The sequence below is a fragment of the Camarhynchus parvulus genome, chromosome 3 (genome assembly GCF_901933205.1).
Source record: "Camarhynchus parvulus chromosome 3, STF_HiC, whole genome shotgun sequence".
Taxonomy (NCBI): Eukaryota; Metazoa; Chordata; class Aves; order Passeriformes; family Thraupidae; genus Camarhynchus; species Camarhynchus parvulus.
Genome location: NC_044573.1, coordinates 23,185,948 through 23,207,087, shown reverse-complemented (window position 1 = coordinate 23,207,087; position 21,140 = coordinate 23,185,948). Strand labels below are relative to the sequence as shown.

At 49.6% G+C, this 21,140-nt stretch overlaps 1 protein-coding gene across 1 annotated transcript in view; it reads right to left on the bottom strand.

Moving 5' to 3' along the window:
• PKDCC (protein kinase domain containing, cytoplasmic) overlaps positions 1-9,297 on the bottom strand; it is a 36,250-nt gene extending 26,953 nt beyond the window's left edge. Inside the window, exon 1 of the mRNA XM_030944842.1 lies at positions 8,403-9,297. Coding sequence (XP_030800702.1) covers positions 8,403-9,065 — 663 coding nt within the window. The 5' untranslated portion in view covers positions 9,066-9,297. The remainder of the gene's footprint in view (positions 1-8,402) is intronic.
• Positions 9,298-21,140: the final 11,843 nt, after the last annotated feature.

Sequence of the window (21,140 nt, the reverse complement as noted above, 5' to 3'; positions counted from 1 at the left end):
AAATGTATTATTATGATTAGCACTAAACTCCAGGAGAACTAAAAGGAACAAGAATCTCATTCCTGGCACTATTACTAAACATGTTACTAAACATTTTCATTAATAGAAAAATTGGAATGTAGTACTCAGGAACAGAGCACTATGTGTATTTACCCGTATCTGTTGCTATATCCATAAAGGTCCACAGATATCTCCATATATTTTAGAGGTATATGTATGTATCCATATCCATACATACCTGCTGCTCAGACACATATTATGTTGGCTATAATCTTATGATTTAGTAACTTTATCTCCCTTTTACTCTCCCTGCTTTCCTTATACTCTGAAGTGGAAAATTCTTCTACTAAAAACATTTACAGCACTTTGAATTTGCATTGCACTGCACAAGCTCAAGGCCCAACCCTGCAAATATTTAGTCACTCAAGCAGCCTACTCTTGTAAAGCCTTCCAGGGAAGACAAATGGATCACTCATACAACCATGATTTCAATGGAAACAGGCTGATATCACTGGAGGCATAGTTCATTATCTTGTAAATAGCCAGATCAGAAGCTCCCCTGACCTCCATTCACAGCCACAGCACTCAGTTCCACTGCACCACAACTTTAACCCTTTGTCATGACAAGATTTTGCATTACAGAACTGTCTAATAACCTCTGTGCATCACGTGTTCAGAAACGCTTGTCTTGGATTCATTATAATAAATCTATCTGTATAATTTTTCTTTCTTAGGTATGAGTCATTTTGAACTTTATCATGGCAAGCTTTAAAATAAGCTTGGAGTCTATCTGCAGCTTCATAGTCCAAGAAAAAGGCAAGTCTATCCAAACTAACTTGTTCCAAATTTGGCCTAAAACAATGTAATATACTCATGTCTGGTGTCTGTTACCCAAACTGAGCAGTTTAGCTAAGTGTGATGAAAAATAACAAGTCCTTTAAAATCAGTCAAGAGTCAATATTAACATTAGCAGAGTGCCTGTGAGAACTAGTTCTTGTCAAGTTTTTCACGGCCATCACTCAAATGAAAAATGGCAACAGAAGTTAGATGTCACGGGGCATCTACCTGAACCATCAGACAACTGTATTGACACAAAAATCCATAAAAAACCATCTTTTTAAAAGCCCAGCTTGCGTATTTGACACAGACACTTCACAAACCAGGCCTGCAGCAATTCCAAGCACAGCCTGAGCTGACGCCTGAATCCATCAACACTGTGTCCATGCAGAGAGCAGAAGGACAGAGAAGCAGAGCTATGCCAGCCCTGGTGTCCTCTTCCAGGGGTCCTCTCCTCCTCCCTGGCCAACCACCACATCCCTGCCTGCCCTTCCCAAACACAGCTGCAACTAGAGGACAGAGCATGTGCAAAAGGGCCACAATGATCCAATTCAGGGATAGGATTGGATAGGATATTTCCGCTGGTCAGTTGGAAGGGACAGGAAATCATGTAGTCCAACTTCCTGAGCATTTCAGGGATGACTAAAAGGTGCTATTGAGGGCATTGTTCAAATGCTTCCTTAACACTCTTAGGCTTGGGGCATTGCCCACCTCTCAAGGAAGCCTGCCCCAGGTGTTTGACCACCCTCCTTAGTGTCAGGTCTCAACCTTCCCCAGGGCAGCTTTGAACAATTCCCAAGTGCCTTATCACTGGATACCAGGGAGAAGAGATTTACCTAGCTATCCCACACTGAGGGCAGGGGGAATGAAAGGATAAGTTATAAAAACCATGTGTTTCCCTCTGCAATTCTGTCCTGGTCATAACTAATTCCAGGCCAGGATATTGACGGCCCAGAATGACCTCTTTCATTCATTGTTGCTCCCATGAAAAACAGCAAGCAGCAAGGGAGAACTTGATCATACCCACAGCACCCTGTGGTGACCACTGATCTCTCCACGCCACTGAGCAGAAGAAGCAGTGCTGGGCTCTCCTCAAAGAAACTGGATGAGGTTGCAAGTCATCAACTCCCATAAAGGAGGCAGAAATTCAAACCAGTCTTTTGGAGTGATTTACATGGCACATAAAACTGAGAAACAACCATAGAAATCATTCAACAAATGATTGGGATTAGTTTTATGAATGCTACTTTTAAAAGGAGGGACAATGTAGCCCTTCTAACTTATGTGATGACATGTGCCTTATGGAAAGTCATTCCTGCCAGCAGCTTTGCAAGTTCAACACCCTCTGCCATCCCAAGGAATTCAATGGGAAAAAAATACTATTTGGTGACTTCAGCATCAAGATGTGCAGCTTGCCTTCTAGGGACAGGAACAGTTAAGAGTGGGTTTGCAATTGTATCAGCTCTATGCTTCCAGCAGCTCTGGAGTTCTTGTTAACAGATCCTTTCTTCACTCTTAAAAGTGCAGGATAACATCTGGGCCTTTTGGGAAGCAGTCTCACAATAAAGAAGCACTTTGTGTAATTCTTCTTTCCTCGCCAAACCGCATCTGTCTGCTCTCCCTGCCCTTCTCCACTCCAGCCCGTGCTCCTTGGGGCTGTGGGGACATCTGTTAGCAGCAGCAGATGTCTCTGCCGAGCCATCAGTAGGTGGCACTGCCTGCTTTTTTGTCTCACCACATGAATGCCCATCCCAACACCTTCTGCCGACCACCACTAACCATCTCCAAGGGTGCCCAAGAGAGCTAAATACCTCATCTCCTTCAAGATGCACCTACAATAATGTCAAGCAATGGATTGACTGGGGCAAAGGAGCCACTCCATCACGGCTCCCCGGGCAGTGGTGGTGGCAGCAATTTCCAGAGGAAGGAGGTGACCAGCAAGAGGTGCCAATCTCCCCTGCCACAGACAAGATATGACAGGCTCATCTGTCTGGGAGCTGAGGTTCCTCTGATCCCAACACCAGTTAAACAGCCCCTATCAGCCTGGACTTGCACCACGTGGTGGCCTCATTCATCTTTAAGAAACCTGTCCCAAGAGCAGCTCAACTGAGGTAATTTAGAAAAACATCCCCAGCCTAACATGACCTTCCTAAATGCAGCAGTCCTGTATCTGGGGTGCACTGTCAGATCCCATCCACCTCCAGCCTCAAAAGTTAAATCTCATTAGGCACTTGGTTTCTAAAGATTTGATCCCCAAGACCAGGGAACCTCTGCTGCCCCATCCAAAAATTAAGAATGACAAATTCTCCATATAGACTCCCACCAGCTGCTATCAGCAAGTGCAGCACTTTCCTCCGGTCAGGAGTTCCCAGAGTCCTGATGGCCAAACTCCAGCCAGACAGGGATAAGACTGGTTGCTGGGAATCCTGCACCCCTGCCACCACAAAAGCCATTCAATGCCCACCCGCTGGCAACAGGGAAGAGGTCCCGGAGTAGCTGTTTCCACAATAGCACAATCTCCCCTTCCCCCCTGCCTTCTGTGAAAACAACAGTAGATTCCTGCAAGAAGGATGGTGGAGGAACAGACCTTCAAGACTCCATACAATCCCTATGCAAATAAGTTTGCACTGGAAATTAATTGTATATTGACTCTCTTCACACTTGGAAAGATTGTCTACTTCCACCTGGAATAAGCAAACCATATACAAAGCTTTATTATTTTAATTCTCGCATTGAAATTAAAACTGCCCTATCCCGTTGGCTATGCATATGTATAGGGAAACCATCAGGGTAAAAAAATCTCTTAATTATCACATGTAAAGAAAAGAAAATCCTGTTTATAAATGGGTATTTAAAAATATTGTTATCGGCTAGCACATCTTAAGTCTACTTGTCAGCAATAAGTGATGTATTATTTGCAGTCTATTTCAATAAACTAATTTTGCAAGAGACAAATATTGTCCCCGTAAATCATGACCATCTTTTAAAAATTAGCTACAAATACAATAGAGCTAACTGACCCAATTCATATAGAAACTGCTTTGATATTTGGATGGTGACTTTTCTAGTGCAGATGCCACATCAGTATTTCAACTACATACTTTAATTTCACACTAAAGCTAAATAAGCCAAATGAACTGGCCTCATCTGGGCAGCCAGCAAGCCATTGGTGCTGTTAGTAGCTAAGTGTCTTCCACCAGCATCAGACAAAGCCAACCCTTATCCCTGAGCTTTTGTGTGTGTTTTTAAAAAGAGAGTGGTAGCTTCTTCTTAAATGAATCATTGTGAACTCACACTGAAAGTGCTGATAAATAGTTGTCACAGAAATAAACTTGCACTTTTCCAAACGTCTGCAGTTTCAGACCTTCCCTCCCTTCTCTTCAGCAATGCAAAGACGAAGAAAGAATGGCACCACCCTTAATTCTAATACTCCAGGGCTATAATTACATTATTACAGTAAATCAAACATTGCCTTTGTGTCACTACAATTGCGCTCGTTGTTTGAAATTAACTGCAAATGGTTTGATTTTCTTTTCTTCCTCAAATATGGGCAGGGAGGAATTAAAGCACTCTAAATCATCTCCCCCACTAAAATGCTCAGAAAGCCAGGATTCAGACAGCAGCATTTGAACTCCGCAAGAAAAGAAATCGCAGCACGGAGTGAAAGGAAGAGACCGGGCACTGCATTCGACAGAGCGACTGCAAAGCAATTAGCGGGCCGCTAAATCCTCTGTTACAATAAATCAGTGACCCAGTTCCCCCTCTTCCCCAGTGCCCTTCATTATAAAATCAACTTTAATGAACTGCCCCTCTCTCCGCCACTCCAAAGCAAATACATTTCCACTGCAGCCTGCACCTGCCCTTTCCAGCGGCTGCCGCCCCAGGGAGCCTCGGGCAGCCCCAGACGGCGGGGGCAGGGGGGAGCGACGGCCCAGAGCTGGCCCTCCGTGCAAGTGACGGAGCAGAGCATGGAAATGAAAACAGGAAGGCAAGCTGCCTTCGCCTCAGCATTGCCTAATGTGAAACCACTCTTCCTCTTGCTAGTTTTCCGTGTTTCTTTTGCTAGACTTGATTCACCACATCTGCCAGAGCTGACACATCTGGCTCCTTCCCCGGGCGGAGGGCACGGTGGATATGTCAGCATGTTGTCTAAAGGCACTGGTACTTTCTGGAAAGAGCTCTTTTCCCCTCTATCATATATCGTACAACAATCAAGTCTTTTTAAAAGGATGGCTGAAAAAAAAAAAAAAGCTGATTTTGACAAGAGACAGGCCAGAATGAGAACTGCTGAGACAGTAAAGAACAAGCCTGTTATCTTACAAACTACACTTCAGGCTGTCAGCTGCCAGAGATTTACAGGAAAACCCCCTTTCCTAGGACTGAACTGACACGAAACTTTATTTTCAGCAAAAGAAATTCACGAAGGCACCAGGCCCTGACCGGGGCCGGGGACACCCGGGAGGGCTCCAGCTGAGGCAGGGCGGCTGCCGCCCGCCTGCGTGGCCGCCTCCCCGGGGTCGCTCCCGCCCACGCCCGCGGCGTGGGGAGGCGGAGGAAGAAGAGCTCCCGCTCTCCTCCAGCGGCCCCGCTTCGCCTCCAGCGCCGGGCGGCCGCCGAGGAGCGCCCGGTGAGCGCCGCCGCCCTGCCCCATCCCTGCCGGCCCCGCTGCCCCAGCCGCGGCTGCCGCCAGCCCTGCCCTCCCCGGCACGGCACGGCACGGCACGGTGACAGGAGGGTGGCACGTCCTTCCTGCTATTTATAGCAGCCGGATCGTGTTTGGGTATGCAGGGAACCGCCAGGGAGGGGGGAAAAGGAGCAAAGCAGAGGTAAGAAGCAAAGGCGGGGAAGCTCCCGGGCCTCGCTGGCCCAGAAGATGTGGCACAGCGCCTTTGGCGTCTGTAGCCAGTGCGGTCCTCCTGCTCCAATGGGAGGTGAAGCGCCTGTCAAAAGCCGGAGGAAGGAGGAGACGCTGGCTTTTGAACTGATTCCTCTGCCTCGGCAGCAAACCCTGGACAGTGAATTCTAAGCCCCGGGCCGGCTTTTGCTGAAAACAAGTTAAAAATCATGAAGTCGGCCGATCCTGTCCTGTGTGAAATTTTAACAGAGGCATAACCAATATATTTCACGTTATTCCCTGGTGCCCCATTTTCCACATCGGTTCCACAACTCCTGCATGACACCGGAGACTTGCTCCTGGCCCGCAGCGCTGTCCCGCCAGTGCCCAGATAGCGCCTGCCAGGTCGGTATTTGCCGTCTCCTTTCAAGGTAATGCCTTATCACACGTTTGGCCCTGACTCAGGCCGCAGCACCCTGGCTCCGTGCGCCCCCACAACGCGGGGCATTAAACAACAAAGGGGGACACGTCTGGGGCCGCGGGGTTCTCCTGCCGGCCTGGCAGCACCGCGGGGGATGCTGCAGCAGGAGGGCAGGCGAAAGGAAACACAGTGACAAAATCGGAACGAATCTGAAAACATGTTTCTGCTTTAGGCGTAATCTATTTTTAAATGGGGTGGCATGTAAATATGAAGCCCTAAGTAACAGACGGGATTTTTGCCCATGAGAGCATTTTCCCAGCACGGAGGCTGGCCGTGTTTCTCCTAGCGCTGGTGGAAGTGCCTGCTCATCCTGCCCCTCTTCCTGCCCCGGCCTCGACTGCGCTTCCCCCCTTCGGAGTCCACCTGACATCCCGGACCAGAGAAGTGAATTCCTGCGGCTCCTCCAGGGTTTGCTGTGGGGGGAAGCAGGGCGCCGGGCAACTTCGGCAGCTCTGCCAGAGACCCCCCCCCGCCCACACCTGCGGGGACAGACAGCACACCCCACTTCCTTTTCATGAGAAGGATGGCTCCAAATTAATCCTTCCAGAGAAGAAAACTACACATGAGTAAAACGGGAAAGAAATGCTAGTGCCTACCAAAATTACTTTAAAAAACCCATGCTGGCCAACTCGCTTATACCAAAAAAAAAAAAAAAAAAATCAATCTTGACGGGGAAACAAAATCCTCTCAGAACCAGTAACGATGGCTGCACTACAGCATGGCTTTTCCAAACAAAATTCATCATAGCTTAAGAGGACAACTAATATCCTTCCTAGGAGTGCAGGGTTTTGCAGTCTGGCCCCACAGAGAGGAAGGAAGGAAGGAAGGAAGGAAGGAAGGAAGGAAGGAAGGAAGGAAGGAAGGAAGGAAGGAAGGAAGGAAGGAAGGAAGGAAGGAAGGAAGGAAGGAAGGAAGGAAGGAAGGAAGGAAGGAAGGAAGGAAGGAAGGAAGGAAGGAAGGAAGGAAGGAAGGAAGGAAGGAAGGAAGGAAGGAAGGAAGGAAGGAAGGAAGGAAGGAAGGAAGGAAGGAAGGAAGGAAGGAAGGAAGGAAGGAAGGAAGGAAGGAAGGAAGGAAGGAAGGAAGGAAGGAAGGAAGGAAGGAAGGAAGGAAGGAAGGAAGGAAGGAAGGAAGGAAGGAAGGTTAATATCTATTTTCTTGTAGTGATAAATCATGACTAGCCTTTCTTTGAACAGTTTATAAAACTCGAGAGCTTTGATCGCTGGGATCTGAAGTTCTCGTGGGGGAGCTGGTACTCCTGCTGCAGCTGCTGAAGAAGAAACACAAAACTCCTTTACCCGATTCAGTTCAAGAAAGCACCTACTGTGAGACCGTCTGGTCTAACGTTCATTTTTTATTCTACTGCAACGCTCATGCTATGCGAAACGCAATAGGAATTTCCATACCAGCATTTACATCCAAATGGACCCGCTGAGATTCATGCTGATGTGTAACAGCCCTACAATGCAGCCCCTTCTGGCAAGTGCCGCGGTGCCGGCGCACCGGCCAGCAGGGCTCCCACCCGGCCTGTCCTGGTGAGCCCCCTGGGCTGACCCGTGTGCCGGGGCTCCGCTGATCCAGCTGAGCCCGCCGGGAGTCCCAGCAGAGGCTGCCAAGGATGATCCCACCGCTGCCTTCTCTCCGGGGGTACCGGAGCCAGCGGCACTTGCATTCAAGCCGGCCTTTATTTCTCGCATTCGCGGGGTGTTTGTGGATTTCCGAGTCCTTCCTCAACCTCCCCCTCGCCCCTATCCTCACCTCAATATTCGTTTTGTTTACGAGGAAGCGGGATCAGAGCGCAAGCCGCAGGGCCGGCCGTAGGGGGATGCCGGGCAGGAGGGAGAACGCGCCGCATCCCGCACCGCTCCCGGCCCTGCCCCGGGGTGATTCACTTGTCGCCGGGGGGTGAGCACCGCCGCTGCCAGAAAGCGCCCATCGAGGCGCCTTCCTGCACACACACCACGATGGGGACGGGAGGTACGGGACCGCCGTGCCGGGGAAAGGGACATCTGCCCCGGCGACCGCGACCCCCGCCGCGCCTGCCGAAGGGGTGCGGCTGCTCACGGAACGGGGAACGGGGGGTGTGTGTGCGAACTCTCGGGAGCTCTCCGGCACGGACCCGGCCGGCTCCCCGCGCACGCCGAGAGTGCCGGCGGTAGCTCCGACAGGTTGCCCGCGGCGGGACTGAGAGCGCCGGGGAAAAGCAGCGCGACCCACCCGCCCCGGCGGGGCTCGGCGGCCGGACCCGCGTACCTGCAGGACATTGGCGTGGCGCAGCCGCTGCAGCAGGATCATCTCCTTGACGATCTTGTAGGCGGCGAGGCGGTAGCAGTCCCCCAGGGCGGAGAACTGCCGCACGCAGTGGGCGATGTCGTGCCCGCCGAAGTCCACCGCCTTCAGGGCCACGGCCAGCGTGCGGTTGAGGACCGCCTTGTAGACCGCTTTGGTGTAGCCCGAGCCCAGGTACTGCACGCCGCTGACATCGCGGATGTCGCGGCAGCCCAGCAGCGGCGGCTCCAGCGAGAGCTCGGCCCACGGCCCCGCCGCCGCTCGGCCCCGCGGCCCCGGCGGCCGCGGCTGCTCCGCCGAGGTGCGCGGCGGCGCCAGGTCCATCAGGCGCCGCTCCCGCGGCCGCAGCGGCCGCCGCCCCGCCGCCGCCGCCGCCGCCCGGTGCTGCCGGTAGCGCAGCACCTCCTCGTAGCGCTCGCGGATCTGCCGCGCCAGGGCGGCCTGGCCGCCGCCGATCTCCTCCTCCGGCGGGTAGAGGGGGGCGCCGGGCGGGGAGGGGGGCGGCAGCTCCTCGCGGGGCGGCGGCGGGTGCTCGGAGCCGCCGGGGATGAAGAGGAGGTTGAGCAGGGTGCCCAGGAGGAAGGCGAGGCAGCAGCCGGCCGCCACCGCCGTCTTCCTGCGCCTCATCGCCACTTCGCTGACGGCTTGTCCAGCCTTTCGGGCTTCTCTCCTCTCGTCCCTTCCCGGGAACCAGCTCCGAGGCTTTTTTTTTTTTTTTTCCCCCTTTTTTCCCCCCCCTCTCCCGGTTATGCCGGCGGCAAAACGGCCCCGGGCGCTCAGCCGGAGCTCAGCCCCTTACGACGCGCCCGCATGACACTTGCCTCCCTGCTTTTAAGGCTCTGAAGCACTTATTATTAGCGGGACACGGGGCGGGCAGGCGGGGGGATCCCGGTCCCGCTGCCCCCGCCGACGCGCGCTGATTGACAGCCCGGCCCTTCCCGCGGCCCGGCCGAGCAGCAGGGGGGCCTGGGAAACGTAGTCCCCCGCAGCAGCCCCGCCGGCCGCCGGCGAGCCCGGGAGCCGGGACTACATCTCCCAGGCTCGGCCGAGCCCCCCGGCGGGCAAGGCGCGGAGAGGGGCGGGACGGGCGGGCGCACCCCCCCGGCGGGCGCTACCGGGCAGGGCGGGCCCCGGGCGCTGCCGCCGGGCGGGGAGGGAGGGAGTTCTGTGCCTGTGGCTCTTCCCACGCGTGGCCGCGCAGCCCGGGGAAAGTCGCGCCAGCAGCGGTTTGGGCGGGATGCCCTTATCCCCCTCCCCGGCAGCTGAGGGGCTTGGGGGGTGTGTTGTACGAGCATCCACGTACCACCACACAAAGGAGAGGGGTTCGATGTCTTTTCCACACCAAAATAAAGCGAAAGGAGGCGGCTGCAGCCCGGAGCTGCGGGTTCGTCATTCGGAGTGAAAATTGCAGCGGTCGCGCCCTCTCCAGCCGCGGCACAGCGCGGAGGAGAGCGGAGAGGGGATGGGGCTGCGTGTCACCCACGGGAAAGAACAGCCACAAATCACGGGCTCGGCAGGGGGTAGCCCCTGCCCCGTTGGAAATGTGAATTGCAGGGGTAAGCGCTAATGACATGGTTATCCATCAAGCCCACATTACGATGCTGTTAGCAACTAATTAACAAATACAATCAGCCCGCGAAACTTCCACAAAGGAGAGACCATCAGCAAGAGAAAAGCCGTAAAGAGTCAGGCGAGGCAAAGTACACCACAATGGAAGTGGGAAATCATTTCCAATAAGGGAAAGGGACGAGACATTTCGGTAATACACATCGGAGAGACCGTAGGGGAAAAAAAAAAAAACCACACCAAAAAAAAAAAAAAAAAAAAAAAAAAAACCCCAAAAAAACAAAAAAAAACAGCAGCCGCGGTTCCCGGGAACTAGCGATCAGTGATCGTCAGCCTTTCCTCCAGCACTGACAAAAAGCGGAGCTCGGGGTAACTCAGCCCTCAGACTCCGCCCGCCCGCTGCCGGCGCCCTGACCCGCGGGGAAGCGCCCGGGGACCGGAGGCAGCGGCGAGACCGGGAGGAGGCAGCCTCGGCAGGGGATGTGGAGATCGACCGTCTCTCCAGCAGCCTCGGAGCCTTTCTGTCGCCGCTTCCCAAGAGCCCTCGGCAGGCACCGGGAGCACGGCCCACCCGCGGCCCCACACACGGGGCGGGCAGAGGCTCGGGCTGCTGCGGGACCAGGCGGGACTCCCGAGCCTGGCACCAACCACCGCAGAACAGTGACGGGAGGGAGCGTAATCACCAATTAAAATAAAAATAACAGCTGTAGGAAGGGGGGGCTGTCTGCCCCTGAAGGGACAGCAGGCTCCCTCCCGGGTGCCCAGCCCAGCCTCCGCGGGCGTGCCGCTGCCGCATCCCGCTGCGCGCTGCCCCGCGGTACTCGCTCCGCCCGCCGGGGCGGTGCCACCTGCCCTCCCCGCGGGTGAGGATCACGGCTCGGGGGGAAGCTTTCATGGATGGGGTGGGAATTTTGGTTGGTTGGGGGTTCGGGTCTTCTTTTGTTTCTTTTTGGGGGTTGGAGGTTTTTTTCCTTTCCTTCATCATTTCTGTTCTTATCTATCGGGAGCAGGGTTTTACCCTCCAGAGGCTGCCCATTCCCGCTGCTATAAGTGGGATTTTCACAGGTAGCAGGCCGTTTTTATGGGTTTCTTTCCAAAGCAAAGGCGTTCACAACGGCAGGAAATGCACTTCCAAAGACGTTGTGACACCTGCAGCCCTCCCTGTTTTGAGGGGGATCCCCCCAGCCCCCGCAGGCGACGGGACGCTCGGGATGCCTTCCCGCGGTAGGTGCGGGAGATGTGTCCGCACCGGCCCTCCCCCGCTGCCGAGCCCTTCCTCCGCCCGACCCTGGCAGGGCAGAGGGCTCCTGGAGGGACTCGGGGCATTCTTACCCAGCCTGCCAGGCCGTACCCAGCGCTGAGCCAAGCCAGCGCGGAGGGGCCAGCGGTGCCCTCCACCCGCTGCCCGCCGTCCTCCGGGGAAATCACGACGATTTGTCCGTGCCTTTGAAACGTGCACGCTCGGCTGGATTTACGGCTTGGTTGATACGAGCCAACACTTTTTATCATTGCACAGATAAGAGTCAGAATATAGCCGCGCTCAGGCGGAGCGCTTGTGCAAGCCCATCGAGGGGGCGGCCCTGGGATCTTTTGGAATATTGCTTACCGGCCAGACCGGGGGTGACCCGAGGCCAGCGGGCTCATGGAGCGAGGAGCCGGCTTCTCCGAGGGGCCGTGCCCGCAATGAGAGCGGAGTGTGGCCCTGGGGACGCTGCAGCCCCGTGGGGGTGGCTGAAGGGCCAGCGCGGAGAGAAGAGAGATCTTGCTTTGCCATGCAGCCTGCACGGTACCCGCAGCAGTGTTTGGAGGAGGTGCTCATCCCCGAGGCGGGGGCAGTGCCCTCCTGCGTCCCTTGCAGGCCGGGAGGAAGAGAGTCCGCAGCGATACGGAGGCTTTCCCGCGAGCATCCCCGGGCTTGCGCACCCTCCGTGTTTGCGCAGTTTACAGGAACACAACCGGACTGCAAAACAGATGCTCCGCAACAGCGGGTCACCTGTTTTTCACATCATGCTCGGTCTCAAAGCCGGTTTTCTTCATTATATCCTTCCCGACAGATACCATGAAATACATCACTCATTTAGATATGGGAGCCGGCCTCTGGAGGACGACTTGCGCGCAGCACTTTGATGTTGAGAGACAGATTTCAAAAGATAGAAAGCCCTTTCGATGTTTCTAATTACCCCGCGCCCGGGGCCTGCCACTGATTAGGGCGGCGGTGCCGGGGCGATGCCGAGGCGGGGGCACGGCCCGGCTCGGTCCGGCCCGGCCCGGCTGCGCAGGGAGGGGCGATTCGCCTCCTCCATCCGCCGGCCAGGAAGAACGACACGGCTGCATCAGCAGAGCTCCGCTGAAGCCATCAGCGAGCGAGAAGGGGGCAGCAGCCTTTGCTGCATGCCCAGCGCCGCCCCGCCGCGGGAGGAGGTTTGGGAGCAGGCGGGATCTGCTCCTGCGGCCAAGGCCCTTTTGCAAGAGGCTGCGCTGAAAGCATTACAGCCCTTGCTAACACTTCTGCTCACATGCGAGCCTTTTGTCTCGGCAGCGCTGTTGGAAAAGCTGAATCACCGCGGAGAAAGTGAGGACTGAGGGGTATTTTTTCATATGCAACAAGCTGCTCTTTATTTAATCCTCACAGCCCCTATTTCTATCAATACTCCTAGAGCTGAGAGATCAAACACGGAAAAAATTAAAACCATGCTACCACACTAAATAAGATTAAGATCGTGGCAATACATTGGCTTGTCCCTGGGGAAATAATTTTGTTGCTGCAGGAGCCATGGCCATTCTGCAGGCAAAGCTTGAGTTTCAGGAATGGGTGATGGGAAAGACAATTGGGAGTTGCCTCCAAACCCAACCAGGACCAAATCCCAAGCTCCTGTGCCCTTCTGCTCCCAGCCCAACTCTTTGGACATTACTTCTCTATGGAGTCGAAGAAATTTGCTATGCTGAGCTCCATTGTCCCTGTTTTACTCTCACCTGCAGGCATCTTCAAGTGAGAGCTGCTCTTGGTCTCAAGGGATTTTGACTCCAGGCCCCCAAAAAAGAAGTCCCACATTTTCAAGCATAGGTAGCTTCAAGATCTCACTTAAAAAAAAAACACAAATGGAAGCTTGCAGCTGGAATAATTCAATTTCTGCTGAGGAAGCTTGTTCTTTCAGAACTGTCCCGTGCTCACATGATTTCTGTTTGACACTTAAGGAATTAATTTCATTTTAAATTCTAGATTACATCATAAGCTTTTGAATTCCTGGCCATCTATTCTGGCTGCTTATGTGGAAGAAGAGTGTCTTGTAAAGTCCAGCCTCAGACATGAGACCAGAAGTCTGTTGAAAACAGAGTCTATGGACTGCATGCCTTTTTGCTGAGTGGTCTTCCATGGCCAACCTCTCCTTCATTCCATGCTTTGCCAAGGACTTGTCAGCTTTCAGGGCAGGGTGGAAAGCTTCTCTTTCCTCAGGGATGTGGGGCTAGCAGTGGACCCTTGCACATGCACATTTTGTAGCCTTCTTTAAGTTTTCTTACAATATCTATCGTGTTTTTTACTTTAAACAGGATCTCTTTTTCTGATGTTCTTTCTTTTCTCTGAGGAAACCCATTCCCTTGTATATTTGAAGCAAGCTGAGATGCAGCCAATTGTATTAGTTCTGGCTGGAGCAAAAATGCATAATGAAACACTGGATGTGTGGTATGAGTCCAAAATAAATGGTCACTAGCAGAGCCAGCAAAAGCCTACGAGCTCAGATAGCCTGCGAAAAAAAGAAAAGCTTGGATTTTACCTGCAGTGCTCTGCATTTTTCCTAAGGGAAAAATGTACTTTGGAGTTTAGAGAGCTTGGGAAGACACACTGGGGTATTGAGCCTTTTTCATTACGTTTGTGAATTGTGATGATTCTTGCATTTTTCGTGAATACAGCATCTGTAAGTGGGAGAAAGTGTTTTATCTCCTAACCTGTTATTCTCAAAGCACAGCAGTTCAGGTTTTATGTGCCAGATGTCAGTGTGCCCTGATTCTTCAGGCAGCTGGGATTAAAGCTTCCCTGTATCAGAGAGGTGTTATAAGGATAACTCTGTTAATGTATGTGGAAATCTGGTACTGCAGCGATAAAGACCCTGTAAATATTTACACAGACAGACGAGCTCATGGAAATTTTACATTATTAGCTTAACTTCATTACAAGGAAGTAGTTGAGAAAGTCAGCAGTATATTACATTCGTCTTTTTTTTTTAATTAAACATTGACAACACATCTGGTGCTGCTTCAAGCCACTAGATTTAGAGGGTCACTCTTTTAAATATTTTACAATCTGCAGGGAAATATCAAGTCTCAGGCAAAAGAGAAAAAGAAACATAGCTGCTAGAAGAATAAATCTTGCAAGTCAGACCTTTTACACTTTTAAGAGTTAATAAAATAGTGAGTAAAGAACAACCAGAGAAAATAATTTATTTGGGCATTCAAAAGCCTTTTGATAAACACCCATACAAGAAACTGTTAGGGAAACTTGGTAACCACAAAGTGAGAGGTAAAGTCCTGTCATGGATTAAAATCTGGTTATAAATGGGTGTGGAATAAATGGCCAGTTCTAGTAGGGAAAGAGATTAATAATGAGGTGCCCTAGGGAGTGAGACTCAGACTAATATTGTTTAATGCTTTATTAATAACCTGGGGGTGAATAGTGAAGTGGCAAAAGTTGATGTCAATAGAAAAGAGCTTAGGTAGGTCAGGAGAAACTCCAGAAGAATTTAATAAAATGGCAGGACCATATGCAGAAGTATGAGGGCAGCTTGGGAAGTGCCTTCAGAACCTACAGCAGCTCTCTTGCTCCTTCTGGCACATGGGTGTGTTCTCAACAAAGCTGGGGATAGGTAGTCAGAGGACAGGCAGACATTTCCAAGCATCTCAAGTACTTTTTGACTCTTTTCAGCTGCTGTTCAGCTCCTCTAGTTATGCCAGGAGGAAAGAGTGAGCTCCCACATGGCCCCTCTACCAGTCTCTGAGTAGTATCTCCACAAGCTCCTCCAGTAATTGTTTAAAAAAAAACATTGTGAGTTTCCATGGCTGATCGTTCCCCAAGGACATGCCAAAAACTCTGGAGGTCACCTCTCACAGATATTTAAAAAATTATGTGTTCGTTCTGACTAGCATGACATGGTAACAAACCTCAAGTCCACTTAGTCTGAGGGTGTAAGCTCCTAAGTGGTGCCTGGCACCTGGAAAAACAAAACCTGCCAGCACAGCTGGGGTGCAAATATCTGTGTGAACATAGTGGTCTCTTTATCTGGTGCATAAAATAAGTGATAAAGGCACAAGCAGATACCTGGATAATTGCGAAAGTTGTTTAGAGTTTACTCTGCGGCTTCTTCTTCCCACTGATTTCTGTGTGGCTGTGTCTGAACTGAGCTGTGCTGATGTGAAATGCAGCACCCTGAGCTGGCACAGGCCTGGGCTCACACTGCAAGGTTTGTGTTTGAGCCTGCTGTGCAGACAAATGTACCCATAGCACTCTGCATGGATCCATGGCACCTTCTGTCAGCTCAGTGCTGCCAGTGCTCAGTCCCAGCTGCTCTGGCCCCACAGTGCCACCCAAACACAGCACAGGTTTTTGGAGGTAATGACATTCATGGGAGTTCAAACGGCTGGTTTTCACAGGGATTTAGTATTGTTTTGTTTTTACCCAGTGGGTCATTTCCATGGATACTATTCTGGAAAAGAAAGTAACTCATAAAGAAAGATTTTTTAAAATCCTCTTGATATGGCTTGTAAAGTATTTTGAAGTACCAGCAACAAAAGAAATTATTTTTAAATCCCCTCTTTCATTTGATGATTTATATTACATTAGAACTGCCCTGTGTCCCCAGCACTGGAACTCCAGAGGAGTAGGTGGGGCTCAATACCCAAGGGGAACTGGAAGGTGTCGCACCCAGGTGGGAAGTGGGAAGTCCACATGCACATGGGAAGTGACTTACCTCTGATCCAGCAGCACCCAGGAGACACTCCAAGGCTCTCCCCTCTCAGTGAACCACACTGTCTTGCCTTATCCCCACGTTTGTAGTTCAATCCAAGCTCTCCATGGCTTGTATGTACTCTTGGGATTCTTACCTTTACTTCTTTTTTTTCATAGTCTGAAATGGAAAACCACACACACATGCACATAGCATCTGGTCAACCTAATAAACAATAACTTAGTATTTTAATGCAGGGGGTGGGCTCCCAGTGTGAATGGGCTTCCTTTGTGGAGCTCTTTGAACTGGCATCAAATGAGGACCTGCTCAGAAGTGAAGAAACACCTTCAGAAGTGCTGGTCTAACCACTCAGCATGTGGAACCAGGGTTCTGCTGAGGCTCACACTGGACAGGGGCAATTTTACAGGCCAGGGATGGGTGCTGTGTGTGCTCCTAAGCCTCTGACTCCTAATCCAGAATTCTCTGTGGCCATGGCTCACACAGTGTTATGGGAGGCAAAATGTTCAGGCAACATCATGGTAATATTTGCAGTAATTATGATACTACACAAGCATAGTGCAAACATGAAGGTCACTAAATGTCTTGGGATTTATGGCTTAAAATTGATACATTTAATGATTAGCATCATCACTTTTCTCCATACAAAGATAAGCTTTGGGAGCTGGGAATAGGGATAGGCCAGAGTCTAGGGCAACCTGTGGCCCTGGGCAGCTGCAGAATTGAAGCAAGAAGGACTACAACTCCAGCATGTGACTTTAAACCACTGAGGCAGAGCCCTAGCATTCCTTGGAAGTGGCTGCCCTCTGCCTGCCTGGCTGCCCTGATGTGGTATGGCTGCCTCCACAGTGCCTTTACCACTCATCTCTTCAGGCTCTGCTTAAGGTCTTCTTGTCTTTCCCATCTCCACCTCTCAGCCTGCTTCTCCCAGCACACCCCCCTTTTCCTTCATGAAGCCTCCCCAGCCATCTGATCATTCCTCCTGTCAGAGAGAAATTGGCAGTTTCTCAGTTTCTCAGTTTCTCAGCCTCCTCCTCCTCCTCTGCTCTTTTGCAGACTGCAGTGACTGCATGCAGTGACTGAGCCACTTCTATCAGAGCAGTGCTTGTTCCTCTCCTCCTTACTTCCAGAACAATAAGCAAAGGCTGGCATTTTGTTAATCCAGGCATAATTAACCACCAGCAATGTTGTTATTTTAATTCATCTGTTTACATAGCATTGAAGAGGTTTAGGAGCTGTGAGCTTTTATGCATGATTGTAGAAGACACAGATGCAGATATTTTGCCAGGCCATAAAATCCTTTGCAGCAGTAGTAGTTTTTTAGGGGGCTTAAACAATTTTGGATAGAAATCAGTACAGAAATAGAAGGGTCAGACTGGAGAGGTACAGAAGGAGGTTGTCTGAATCTTAGTTGGTCCAGCAGCACAGAACAGTGGAAAGGAGCAAAAGCAGTGTATTTTGTACTCAGAAGATGATTTCTTGCTGTCTACCAGTTCCCAAAGACATGGCAAAGAGGAAGGCCTAGATCTGTAGTTTATTCCTGTGCCTTTGGTATCTGCCTCCAAGGATGCTGGCAGGCAGGATAATTGCAGTAGTGGTTTCTAGAGATGGGAATACAGTGCTTTCTGTGAGAGAAAAGGAAAGATGTCAGGTCCCTTTACAGCCTTTCCTTTGAATAGACAAGATGTTTGAATTGTTTCTCAGAGTCACTTTAAAAAAAAGGCATGTGAAAATGTCAGAGAATTTCCTCTTTCCCTTTCCCACCCAAATACAAAATCAAATAAAAGCAAACACATGGGACACAAATACAAGAGCAGCCCCCTCTGCACGTATTCACTGTGATACACAGGCTGTTTCCAGATGTATGGATTAGATTTCATCCAACTACTGCTGAAAGCTCAGCCTGACAGTATATATTGACCAAGTTGGAAACTTCTGGGGAAACTAAAGCCCTCAGTGGTCAGGGTCCAGTCTTTGGATATGATATTGGTCACTGCATCTACTTCGTGACCCTTTTGCCATCTCTTCATTCCAATTAGACCATTTTCAAGCCTGATAAAGTATAAATTTAAAGTCCCTGGTATGCAATTAAAATGATAAATAAAATATGTGGGGTTTTTCTGTCTTTTGCTTGAATATTTTTAAATCAACTGTTGGCATAGTTTAGGAAACATATAGCCCTGTTAGCATGAACAGTGAAGTACACTCACATGAACACTTCATCATTGATAAAAACCAATTGCATCATGTTAAACAACCTCACAAACAGTTTGGGATTTTCATGCATCATGTGGATGAATATTCCACAAAACTGCTTTTTCTAATTGAATATTTGTGTGTGTGGTTGGACCCTGGATGGGAATTTCTCAGACATAAGTCTGCCCTCAGCAATAGTGAGTATATGGGTAAAAGGGATCACATGTACAGACCTGATGCCTGAGGCTGTAATTATTACTGCCTAACTTGGTGCTTAGTATTTTTGGTCCTGATTCCAATCCTGGCAGTTAGGATTGTCCTGCAATCCAGGACATATCTGAATCCCAGAGGGACCAGAATTATCCTTTGTCCCTCATTTCTTACTGGAGTACTCTGGCAGGAGACTACATGATGAGTTTCCCTCCACCATGAATACTCATAATGGGCTGAGTATTAAAAATTATTACAGAAATTATTCTGTACTGCAGTACTTTTTATCAGTTGCTGCATAAAAGCATTTAGTCAGTCCCTGATTCAAGATGTATGAATGAAACAGACACACAGCACTCGCGCACATTTCCAGCAGCTGGGGCAGGTTTAACACAGAAGGTGGCTTTAAAGCCCATTTTGCTGGTGTCCACCTTAGGACAGTTAATGCATGGACTCACAGATGGGAGGAGATGCCCAGTGGGTTCCTGCCTGGCCAGCCTAGCCCTGAATTGGCTGAGGATGCTCACACCTACATGGCTCAGCACGTGGCCACAGGAACAGGAGCACTCTGCTGCCTTGGCTGGTGGGGACTGACCTGCCAGTAGGGATTGGGCAGCCCTGGGTCAAGGGTTAAAGAGATTTCTGAGGATTCTTCACACCATAGGCTGTTATTCAGGGGAAAAATAAAACAACACACCCCCACACCAACACCCCAAAAAATTTAAAAATTGTCTTCATCCTCAAATCTAGGTTAATTCTGGAGTCACCTCTGAATCTGGCAAAACCACACTGATTTCAACTGCTTTGACAGAAATGCTGAGAATTTTATGTTCTTTGAGCACCCCAATGGGTTGAAAATATTCCTGAGAGATTATTAGGCTCTCAGCTACCGCTCCAATTCACAGAAATTAAACTTTCCATCATCTGGTTTTTATATTTGGAAAATGTCAGCTATACTTCCTATCACATATATTGTTGCTTCAATGCACTGAGCCTTCTGTGAATTTCAAAACACATAACTCAGCTCTCAAGCATTTCTTTTGTAAATATTGATAATGGTTTCAAGTTCTTTATTAAATAACTTTTTAATGAGTTTGAGGACAAAGAACTATTTTTTCACAGTCTCACAAAGATAAGAATCATAACATATCTTTCTGTACCATGGAACACATGGTTCTCAATACCCCATTGTAAAGCATAGGCTTTCCTCACTTTAAAAAAGTTTACTTAAACAAAAAAAGCCCCACAATTATGAGAAATAAAACCTAAGCAGGCCATGCTAAAAGGTCCAAAATTGCATGCAAATGCTATGTGACAGCTTTGCAGGAAAGTGTGTGCTGACATTGGAGAAGCCTTAGAAAGCTCCATTTAGTCCAACAGCAAGAAGAGCTACAAAATGCCACCATCACTGCTTAATAAGTTCAATGTATAGACCTCTCCTTGCTCATCATTATTTATTGCCTGTGCTTTTGCCAGAAAGGATCCCTGTGCATATGCTTAAAATCAAAGATAATAAAATATTATGATGAGGTTCACCACGGGAATTTTCCAGGGGGAGGTTTTTTATCAGTTTACAGGCATGGTCAAAGTCCTGCAGGAGAGCTCCTCTTTGGAGCTGGCTGTAAACAATTTACATGGGAAGGTAATAGGAAGCCTTTAGGGTGCCTTGGAAAATATTAAGTTATAGAAGTTCTGACCTCTTTCTTCTAGACCTGGCCCAGAGAACCAATGTTTACTAGCAACTATGCAGCTCTCTAGGAAACTGCACACTGTCAGTGAAAGAAGGGTTATTTTTTTAATATATTTAAGTTAAAAGTTGGACTGGGTAGCAGTATACTCAATCAAGTATGTTGTACAACTAATTTTCTCTATAAAAAGCCAAATGTTTACCTTTGAACTTAAAAATGTTGCCTTCAGGCAAATCGTGTTCCAGCCAGCTGTAGTTTAAATGCCTGGTGCAGGTTCTGTAGCTTGCTTCTTCATTCAACACTCAAAATCATTCATGTTTGCTAAGTGGAATTAAAAGCCAGCTAGGAACAGATTACTGGTCCCCTGATATTAGCCTTTCTTCTCACACATTCCCTTAAAGACTTTCGGGTCTAATAATAACATTTTCCTGTGCTGGTCCTATTGACAGCTTGAAACCTTAATGATGATCCACTTCAAATGTAAATACCTGGTTTTACTTACATGTTTATTCGAGGGAATTTGTATTGAATCACTTGGCCGTGACTGAAAACAGAGGTCAAGAGACAAACAAGAAAGTTTAGGTAATTTTAGATGCTGTTTTAGGCCCAGCCCATGGCTGGACATGTTGTCAAAGTCCTGCTTTCCCAGCAGGCTGACAGAAATATCTCAGGCTCTCCAGTCTCCCCCGATCAATTGTTCTTCTTAAAAATAGATACAAAGGCATGCATTGGCACTGGTGGTTGGGGGGTTTGGGGTTTTATTTCTTTTTTTTTTTCTGCAGCCAGGATGACAACAAAGCCACAGGATATCTCTATTGAACATGAAACTGAACAATAAGGGCTGGGAGAGGAGCTGTTGTTGATTACCAGCTAGCAGGTTCTTATTTGCATCTATTATTTCAATGATGTTGAGATATGCCTTAAGTGTTTAGGATGTATTAGGGCACCAAGAGCATTCCAAGGGTATCTTTCCAGCCGTTTCCTGTTAAGAAGTCTGTATTACTGAGTTGTGAATCAGAAGAACCATTCAATCTTCCATCTTTGTCATTGTGCCAACACACAGGAAATGACCTCTTCCTAAAAGCTGA